The sequence below is a fragment of the Geospiza fortis genome, unplaced genomic scaffold, assembly GCF_000277835.1.
Source record: "Geospiza fortis unplaced genomic scaffold, GeoFor_1.0 scaffold657, whole genome shotgun sequence".
Lineage (NCBI taxonomy): Eukaryota > Metazoa > Chordata > Aves > Passeriformes > Thraupidae > Geospiza > Geospiza fortis.
The window spans coordinates 1,002,391-1,012,805 of record NW_005054481.1 but is presented as its reverse complement, the minus strand read 5'-3'; the positions used below and the strand labels follow the sequence as shown (position 1 = coordinate 1,012,805).

Here is a 10,415-nt window from a genome sequence, read left to right as displayed (position 1 = left end):
CTTGCAGATATAATTTCTTCAAGCGTTAAGCAAAATGGATGTCTGCTCAGTGTTTGGAGGCATGAAATTCCCTCGCTAGAGTGAGAAAGGGATATTTTAATAATGTAAATCTGCAAAGAAAATCGTGGCTATTTGAGGTGTCAGTGGATAAACCTCTTAAAGTATAGCTTTGCACTTGCTGCCTTTTTCTTTTTTTCAAATTCTACGTTCTGATGCAACGTAAACTGTAAAACCCCATCTGTCTTAAGTTTTTCTTAATTTCCTTTCCCAATTAAAAGTTATGGACTCCCGCCCCAACCATTAGAAGACTGGGCTGATTCAGATCCAGTGTGATACTGTGAGAGCTCAGTCTGCTATCAGATACTACTCTAGGAAATTAATTTTTTTCAGTTCCTAGGTGGCTAGAATACTTTGTCTTTTGCTGTGAATCAGACTTATAGGTGATGGTATTCTTTCCCCTATACCCTTGCAGGCTGCTTTAATAGAGGTGAGGGTCAGTCTAAAAGCACTGTTTTAGAGGAAAGCAGCAGATGAACTTTTGGTAGAGAAGTTTTTTTGCAGTGTGGTGATTGAATGGAGCTGGTTGGGCTGTCTCTGTGGTCAGCCCTTGGCAAATGGCCTGGCCTAAAAAGTGTGGTGAAGGAGTAGCTTTTCCCCGTCATAAAAGCTCTACGATATTCCTAAAGATCTTTGATTTGTGAACCACACTTGAAATTAGAGGAATTCTTCACGATGTTAATATTTTTGTAGATGCGTCTTAGTTGACACCATTGCTGTTTATGCCTTATGTGAACGAAAATACTAGTGTTTATTTCTGTGCATGTCTCCTTGTTCATGTAGTGTAAGACTAGGTTTTTTTATTTTAACTCAAATCAGTTTTGTCCACCTGTAATTGAATGTTCAAGATACAACCTTACTCTAAGGACAGTGATATTGAGTAAGACTTACTTGTGGTTTTGGATCTTGTGCACTTGAAGACTACAGGAATGGATCATAATTTGTATCTTAAAATTGCTGGAAAAAACTGACAAAAAAATCAGGAAAAATAGCTGTTGATCAGGCTTTTACACTGTATGTACCGTGAGATAAACTACTAGAGCAAGATTTCTTAAACTTTTATATTATCTTTTGGAAACAAATATTAATGAAGACTTTTTTTATATTCTGGGTAAAGCAGTGGAGAAGTTGGACAAAAACAATGCAAATATGCAAGGAGTATAGAGAGTCTTCTAAAAGTGGGTTTAAGAAACTACATATTTCTAATGTCTTTGAACTTTATTGCACTTCTAGTGATGAGGTGACATAGTGTTCCAGAGTGTCGCTAATGTGGTAGCTGTTGAAAGATTGTCATTGTGTTTGTTTTTCCCACTTCCTGTTTACTGGATTCCTTGTTCTCATCAAAATGGAGAGGGGGGCAGAAAATATTACGAAACTTCCGTCTCATTTGTGAATAAACACTGTGTTGTGTGGTTCGTAATTGACCTGGAACTTGGACCAGTGGACAGAGGCTGAGCTTTACTCTTTCATGGTCCAGTAGCTGCCATTTTGAACATACTTTTGGAATCCTTCTGCAGACTGTCACTTGGGAACCCTTATTTAAAAGATAATTGCCCCCTTACTTTCTGCAAACCAAAATTACAGCAGTTCTTTAACATCTGGCTTCTGGGAATTATAGTGCATAAGCTTATTTTGTGTATGTCTTGATTAGTGATTGATATTTAATTGCATTTTTCAGGGGAATAAAATCAGCAGTGTTGATATTACAAAATGACAAAACATCCTCCGAATAGAAGAGGGATCAACTTTGAGGTGGGAGCCCAGTTGGAAGCCCGTGACAGATTAAAAAACTGGTATATTTTTAAAACCATTCATGTTATATTAATTTTAAGTCTTTACTATCTATAACATTTTGTATTGGTTCAATATTTAGAGTTGTAGTCATTGGTTTGTAGGAAAGTAGTTAATTTATAAAAGTTTATATACCAGTGATTGAGATGGGCAATAGATGCTGGTATGTTGTGCTGGCCCTCCAGAAGTGTACTGGTGTTGTGTCTGGGAGTAGGACTGCTCCTAAATCTAGCTGGACTTCAGGCTCTCATTCTCCTGAATTCACCCTTTAAGTTCTGTGCTATACTTAATATTGCAGAGCAGATATTATGGAAGAATAAATTCTTTGCAGTACAGAATATCCTTGCTGCTTCCTTTCCCGGTGCTGTTGTGAATTCATAGGCTCTAAAATCTGATCGAGTTTGTTAGGCCTGTGCTCATATGATGGTGGTCAGCTTTAGAATGAAAGAATTCTGTGGAGAACCATGTTCCATGCTAACAAGTCTGGTCTGGTGCCTGTCTTGCAGTTCTCAGCTGTGAGGAAAAACATTTTTCTTCATGAACCACTGCTTTAGGATGATGAAAAAGAGCCTACAAATTACTTAGGCTAACTTTGAATTTTCTGACTCTGTATGTTTCAGGTAGTCAGCTCAAAACTTAGCATTTAATAATTCTCAGTGAATGAGAGATAAAATGAAAATTGCCAAAGCCTTCTTATATACAGGAATTAATTTGGTTTTGTTAGCTCATGTAGATAACTTCTCTTTCCAGAAGTCATCTGTAGCTGATTTTTATTACGAAGTCACTGTGGGTTAGATATGATTGTACTTAAAGCTCTGGAACCTGCCAACAGGTGAAGTGTGCAAAGTCAGTATTGAAAACTGTTTGGGCATCTCAGGAAGACAGTGCACTGTCTTAGACACAGGGGATTTATTCCAAAAGGTCTTGGTTGCATGTGGAGCATGTTCTCTCCGGGTACAAGGGCATTGGAATTGTGAAAGCGAGAAAACATAGCTGTTTCCATAAAGAACGTAAAATATGAACATTAAATCCTATTCACACATTAATTTGGCTTAGCTGTGTATCCAAGACTTGTGTAGGTAAGCAAAGATCTGAACCTATGTCCATTTTTTATATTCTTGAGTTTTGTTAGTACAGCAAAAAAAAAAATTAGTCAGGCTTCCAAAAATAAGATCTCTTAGCTTGTCTGTAATGTAGGCTTTTTAAAGATGCAGTTTGGTGTAGCTGCTGTTTGAGTAGGGCTAATAACTTGTGTCCATAACTCTTATCCTTCTGATGTTTGCTCAACAACAGTGTTTGAGTGTACATAACTCTTTCATGGGAAAACTTTGTGGGGGGGGGAATTCAACAACCTGCTCTACTTTCTGCATATCCCTTGGCTTAAATTTTAATTTTGGGTGTGCTGTTTGTTCCATGTTCTTTGGTTTTTGGAAACACTTGATCTTAAATTACCTATCCTACACACAGTGCTTTGCAACTCTGGTCTCACAACTTGGTTATGAACTCTCCAGTTCTGAAATCTTTTTGTTTCCTTGCTAAGCTTTGAACTCTGGATTGTGTGCATTTGCATTTTTAGGGTTTCTCAATCAAAATTTTTAAGAGCTGGGGGCTTAGCAAAACTGTCAGTGCTGACACAACTCACTGGGTGTGGATTTGTAGAGGTCAGCAGACTGTTTTTTTTCTCTGCTGCTTACATCTGCCCCTGTGCATGTGCCCTAGGACCACTCTGTGGTGTGGTTACTGTGCACTCCTTTAGGGGCACAAGATTTTCTGTTTGCTGACACTTGCTTTTCCCTTTGGAGGTCCAGACTTTTCTTGTGTGTACTTTGTTGCTGTATTGATGCTAAAACATAGTCACAAGTTTCCTGTTTAGTTAAAGTGCTGTCTTTGATTTCTGTTCTCAGTACCAAATACATCAGTCAATTCATGGGCCACTATTACCAGTCTGTTGGCAGTGATGCTTTGGAAAATATTTCATGTCAGAGTGCCATGTACCTCTCTTTAATGTCAATGGCTTGCGCTCCAAATTGCTAGTTAAGGACTTCCAGGGTGTTTGGACGTGTTGTCAATCCTAGTGAAGAAAAAACACTTTATGCCAGCAGAGTAGTCAGTGTGGAGCCTGCTCCTTGTCAAAGTGCAAGGTGAATTTTGCATCTTTACTGCTCATCCCAGAGGTTGCTTTGTTGTATTTGGAATCATAGCATATTGGCAATGCACTGCAATTCCTGGTGCAGTTGTCTGTCACGTCCTATACTTGAACTCCAGGGAGCACCATGAGTACTTTTGGTGTTTCACTTTAGGTTCTTAGGGCTTGGGTTGATGCATCAGAACTGTCATGAAAGATTTGTCTGTTGGCCTCAGGTTGCTATAGGGAGAGAGCCTCTATGGATGCTGAGAGGTCTCATAGTGCTGGAGTTCAGAGGATGAAGGAGAGAGACTGCTGCAGTAGGGCAGTCCTGAGTGGAGGGATCCCAGAGGGGATGCTGTAGCCATTGACATGGGCACACTATTGCAGCTGAATTGACTTTTTGAAACCTTTTGCATTGAATCATTTAAACTGATTGAGTGGTGTCTAGCTGCATCCTCTCATACTGAAAAGAGGATGACTGCACTGGATGCCTGCAATAGGCAAATGATGTTCCCTTTTGTTACCTTGTTGTAATGATATATCCAAGTTTTTCTGTCTATTGTTTGAGTAAAATGGATGTGAAGGGGCTTTTGATTATGGTTAGAGCTCTTGAGTAATGTGGTGCTACCCTGTTAAGATTCAGATTGTCAGTCCCATGAGTTCAGTTGTTCATGCTATCAGGAATTGGTCTCTAAGTACTAAAAAGATGAACCCCTGTAGCTGCTGTCCTTCATGGTGCTGGTTCTCCTGAATGCTTCCTTTCCTCTCTGCATTGCTTTGACTGCACTAAGCTTGTCCCTTTCTAGTTTCCAAGAGAGTGGGGGTTTATAGCAATTCTGGTTTGGTATGTAGGAAAAGAGAAGGGAAACAGACCTAGTCCAGGGAATTTCCAGATACTTACCTCTTCCCAGAAGAGGATAGTTTTGCTCCTCCTGTATGTTGCAAGATGTTGTCTCCAGTTTCACAGTGTTTCAGATAAATACTTAAATCAGTACCATTTGGGGTTTTCTTACCCAGGATCCGTTTAGCTGTCTTGAATATCCATTGAGTCAGCTGAATACTTCCTTTGTGGTTTGGGGGAGGATGTGTTCGGCCACCCTGGACATGTCTTAGTTGTTCTCTGGGGCCTTATCCAGGCTTCAGCTATTGGCCTTTTACTTAGTGTGTCCTCTCATAGTATTTTTTTTAATAAACAAGTCTGAGTTTCTTTGAAGTTACCTCTCCCCTATGTATGCTCTTTGGAGGAAGTGTATGGGTAATGTTCTGTTACTCTTCTGTATATGTCTTTGAGCACTTGCACCTCCTGATGTGGTGCGCTTGCTCAGTTCTACAAAAGGTGTGGGAGGAAGGAAGCTTGGCCTGTCAGTGCGTGGTGCTCAGGGCTGTTGAGAGCCTGTGAACCTTTCTGTGACCCTTATTGCTTTGTTTAGTGGCTGCCAGTGCTCTCATATGAAAGGAAAGTAGTGTCCAAGTGTCAAGGTCTGTCAGAGTTCATGGATAGGTCTAGCACAGCTTGTAATAGGTTTACTGCTTCAGTCAAGAGCACTGAGTGTATGTTGACTGATGTTTATTGCTTCAGAAAGAGATGATGTTGAGGCTTTGCAGCATGTTCTCCAAGAACTGAAAGCTCTAGCTCAACCACACTCAGGTAGACTGAAATTTGGTTTCATTGTCAGATACTTTTTTGTTAATGATCTTAACTCCCATTAGTGAAGTGGGATAGGTGCAGATGGTACTGATACATGATTCTGGGATGACAGTTCTGGTGGAGAAAGTTCCTTCTTTTGCTGGATGTGAAGCAGAGAGCAGTCTTGCATCGTTGAATTAGCTGGCTCTTGTAACTTGTGCTTGTCTCATCTCAGTGGTAGAAAGTGGATTGTGCTTCCTAGAGGTGGTTATCTGTTTGGACAGGATTGTTAGCTTTGTACTGAGTCAGCACTCTGCCCTTTTTACTAGCTTCCCTCTTCATCATTGAAAAATCTAAACGAGTCCCAGGCGTACTGCAGTCCCAATGGCAAGAGCACCCTTCTGGCTGCTCTCTTGTTGAGAGGATATGGGATTTCTTATCTGGTTTTGCTGCTCTCAGATTGTAGGGAATGGGATGCTGATTTTTGTCATTATCTGTACTTAGTGATATCCAAAACTAATGTTCAGGTTATGACTGTAACTACTGCCCCCTCAAGAGCTTGTGGAGGACAGTACTTGAGTTACATAAATACAAAGTATATTGACTGTAACAGGAAGAAAGTTTTTTTTTTTTTTTCCAAGAAGTTGGTAGCCAGTTACAGCTGTCCCTGCCATAAATATCTCCCATTGGAATTCCTCTCCTCCACAGCCTTTGCTGCATGCATTTTGGTAATACATGGGGGTGAACTAATGGCATAACTTGACATGTGTGGCAGCGAGTATCCTTAGTCTGTAGTTGCAATGTAAGTCTCTAGTGTGGCCTATTCATAGCTCTTTGTGAAGTCGTGACTGGACATGACTTAGATATGCTGGAGGATTTCAGTTGCAGGTAGACTTGCTTTCTCTTTGTGTAGGGTTGTAGAACAGTAGCCTGGATTGCATTTGAGCCTTAATTCTTAAATGTCTAGGCTTTACTGTTAGTATCATGCTTGATCTTTTTGAGATGCTACTTCTTTCTACCACTTGTTCTGTCTTTCAAGTGTGGTTTACCAGATAAAGAGTACTTGTGGATTTGAGTTTTGTCTTCAGCCCTTTGTTCAAGAATTCACTGAGGCCTTGTCTTTCTTCCAGAATACTGAAAACACCGACAAATGGAAATTTTCTCTTGATATTACTGTTGCGGAAGGGAAAGCTTTGTACTTGGAATGTTACCTTCAGTTGCGATAGTGAAGTAGCTGTGATTCTGAAATCTGTACTGAAGTTACAAATTACCAATGCAATTTAAAGAAATACAGAGTTTGCAAGGTCTTCCTGATCAGAAACATTTGAATTTGACTCATCTCAGATTCCCCTACTACTAATGTACTAAGAAGTTTATATTTAAAAATCCCAGGATTTTGCAGATGAAATTTAACTTTGAGATTCTAAAACTTTAATTATGTTTAGTGTGCCTGCTGGAATTTTGGTGTTACATTGGGTAGATGATTTATGATGCCTGGTGATGGGTATCTTAGAGAAGTGAGTGTATTGGCACCCAAGTGTTAGTCTTGATAAGAGTGAACTGAAGCTATTGATTTTGTAAAATGTGATATGTCTAGATGTAGGGAAGGTCTTTCGGACTTCTGAATCTGTAGTTAAATTTTTTTTCCACACCAGAGTAAGAACTCCTTAGTTGTCTTCTCTTGCTGCAGCCAATGTTTGCATTTCGTGTTCAGTTTTGGGTTTTCTTATGTGCTTTGCTCTGTCATTATGTAGCATCTTTATTGTTTATACAAGTAGTACATCAAATTAAAACGATTGGAGGAGCTAAACCGAGGTTAATTTGTATAAAGTGTCTTAGACAACTTACCTTATTCATAATTAAAATATTTTAATCTACCTTTGACTAGGTATCCAGCACACATTGAAGAAATTGATTATGAAGAGGGCAAAGTACTTATCCATTTCAAGCGCTGGAACCATAGATATGATGAATGGTTTTGTTGGGACAGTCCTTATTTGCGCCCCCTAGAGAAAATACAGTTAAGAAAAGAAGGATTGCATGAGGAAGAAGGTTGTGCAGTAAGTGGAAATTTGAGCGTATTTGTAACAGTTTAGTGTGCGTTTGTATGAATGATGACCTTTAAAATGCTTCACTGTTGCTGTCTTACCTGCTGTGTAAATTTTATGATTTCTTCTAAACATTGGAAAACTAGTAAAAGAAATGTTTTAATAGAGTTGTATTTTTCAGTAATTCTCAGATAAAGACACTTTTAACTACTGTTTTATAGGGATTTCATATCAATGATCGGGTATTGGCATGCTGGTCTGACTGTCGCTTCTATCCAGCCAAAGTTACTTCTGTTAACAAAGATGGTAAGGATTCCTGGGTCACACTTAGTAGTTATGTATTTCTGTTTGTGCTGGAAACTCATTTAGGGGGAGAGATACTACAGCAGATGGAAAACAGCTTTGAAAACGCAATTTTGTGTTTTAGATGTGTTTTAGTTTGTCATTAACTTTTTTAACCTCTTACCTTTTTTACGAGAAAAAAGCTTTCTGCTGGGCTATCCAGTCAGTACTTGCTTTAAGTATATATGTGAGAAAAGTTGCTTCTTAAATTTGTTTTTGTTGCCTGTAAACTGCAATAAAACCTATTGTCAGAGCTGCAAAATCCCCTTAAAAATCAGAATGGGAGGGGGAACTGTGAATGATTTGTTTTAATGCTGGGCTTGCTTTAGATTGTCTGTGTTGTAAGATCAAGGAGAAAAGAACTGTGTGATTATATATTGCAATATTCCACCAAAAATATTTTGGGGTTTTGTGAGTAAGGTGCATCTGGGGAGCAATTCTAAGATGAGACACGCACCTTTATTTTGACCAGAATTGTTTTGGATCACTTTGCTGTGTCTTCCTGGCCTGTGCTAGGAGCTCTGTGTTGAGGATTCTGACAACACAGGTAAAGCAGCTTTCATCTAGGGCTAATTATGCAGCTGGAGTATAGGAGCTATTAGCTGGTGCTGTGTTGAATAACTTCCGATCTTTGAACTCTTACACTTAGTTTTCATATTTTAGGTACCTACACTGTGAAATTTTATGATGGTGTAGTTCAGACAGTCAAAAACATTCATGTCAAAGCTTTTTCCAAAGATCAGGTAAGTATGGTGCTTGTGCAGCTAGTGTATTCTAAAATGAGCAGTTCAGGTGGCTGGATTTGGTGAATTATATAATGTGAAATTAATGAAAAACCTTTACTGCTAAAATACAGTATGTCTGAAATAAAGTCCCTTAAAATGAAAAAGGGTGATGAATATCTCAGGAAAGGGAAAAGGGGACTTCGTTTCTCCTTCATTAATGGGAATCTCTTAAAATGAAATGTGAATCTTTGTGCTGTGATTTGCAAAGCTCTCAGCTTCTTTAAATGCACCTCTTGAACTAAAGAAGTCATAGGTATATAAGTAAAACAGATTTCTAAGAGTCATTGGAAAATTCAGAATGTACATACTAAAGCTAGTGGTAAGGTTTTGAATCACGCTGTGATTGTTTTACCTGTTTGTGATTGCTTTAAATATATATATATATATATGAATATATATACAGTTATACACACATATATATTTAAAAATAAAGGAGTGACAGCTATGGAGTGGACAGAAACTGTTCTTTTCCAAAGCAACTGCTTAATATTCTTGAGGCACTTAAGGAGCATGGCTATTAATATTTCACTTCACAGCTTTGAGAAGGTCAGCTTTTTTTAACTATTCCTTGTTTCTTTTCTGTGGTTTGGCTGTTTTACCAACCCTTCACTTGCTCAGCACAGTGGGTTCAACTTTCACCTCATGATAGAAAGTAGTAGTGAGCCATTACATTTTAAAAATTAGAAATTCTCCTGCTGATGGTGAGGAGGAAGAAGTGCTGCTCTGTACTTTGATTTTCATGTACAGGCATGTAGGAAAGACTGGTCAAGTTCTGGTCTTGAGTAACTTGGTTAAAACTTCTGAAATACCTGCTTCAGAATAATTTTCATTACAGACAGGGTTTTAAGTCTGATATCTTGCCACACATTCCTGTATGGTAACTGTAGCATGTGGGTTTTTTGGTCATACTCTCTGCCTTTAGTTTTCTGAAACTTTAAGTTTGAGCAAAGAAATTGAATCTGTTCCCCCAGTACAAGTCTTAAACACAGATTCCAGTAATGAATGTCAGTGGTACAATTTATATTTGTCACTGTTGTGGAGAGGTATGGCAGTCCTCCAGATTTCTGTATCTGCCAGGCTGGATTGGAACACTGTTTCACGTTCGCCAAAAGTGCCCTTCATAGCTTTTAAATGGTTATCATTGTGTGTGGTGGAAAGTTGACGAATACTCACAAGTGAACTACTGCAGAATCTTCATTTCCATGAGAAATGTTTTTATGATATTTAGCGTTAAATAAATGGATTTGAACAATCTGAATAAATACTTCACATAAGTAAACAAAAATATTTTGTCTCTCTTTTAGGAAGTTTCATGATACTGCATAGCTTTGGAAAGTTTTGAAAGGAGATGAAAAGGGGGTTTTAGTTGGTTCTTTCTGTTTTCTCCTTTTATCCTTTGTCCAAGAAGATGTCTCTTAGCCCAAGAGAATCTCTTTAGTTGTGGTAGAACATTTTTTCTGTCGTTTAGCATAAAAAAGCATAAAGTGAGAATTTCCTAGTGAGCTCTACTTATACAACCAGAAGTAAAGTTTGAAAAAAAAAATACTTGAGCCACTGGAGTGCTCAAGAATCAGAAAAAAACAGGTACAACAGTAGTGTAGCAGCATGTTGGAAGTGGAGGGGAGGTGTCTTGTTCC

At 38.6% G+C, this 10,415-nt stretch overlaps 1 protein-coding gene across 11 annotated transcripts in view; it reads left to right on the top strand.

Annotated features, from left to right (window-relative positions):
• The window catches only part of PHF20 (PHD finger protein 20), a 67,921-nt gene that overhangs the window by 9,584 nt on the left and 47,922 nt on the right, over window positions 1-10,415 (top strand). For 10 of the 11 annotated variants that reach the window (XM_031063123.1, XM_031063122.1, XM_031063119.1 and 7 more), the window contains exons 3-6: window positions 1,736-1,850; window positions 7,492-7,663; window positions 7,873-7,957; window positions 8,657-8,736. In XM_031063123.1, coding sequence (XP_030918983.1) covers window positions 1,768-1,850; window positions 7,492-7,663; window positions 7,873-7,957; window positions 8,657-8,736 — 420 coding nt within the window. In that variant the 5' untranslated portion in view covers window positions 1,736-1,767. The remainder of the gene's footprint in view (window positions 1-1,735; window positions 1,851-7,491; window positions 7,664-7,872; window positions 7,958-8,656; window positions 8,737-10,415) is intronic. The other variant, XM_031063120.1, reaches the window with a different exon arrangement.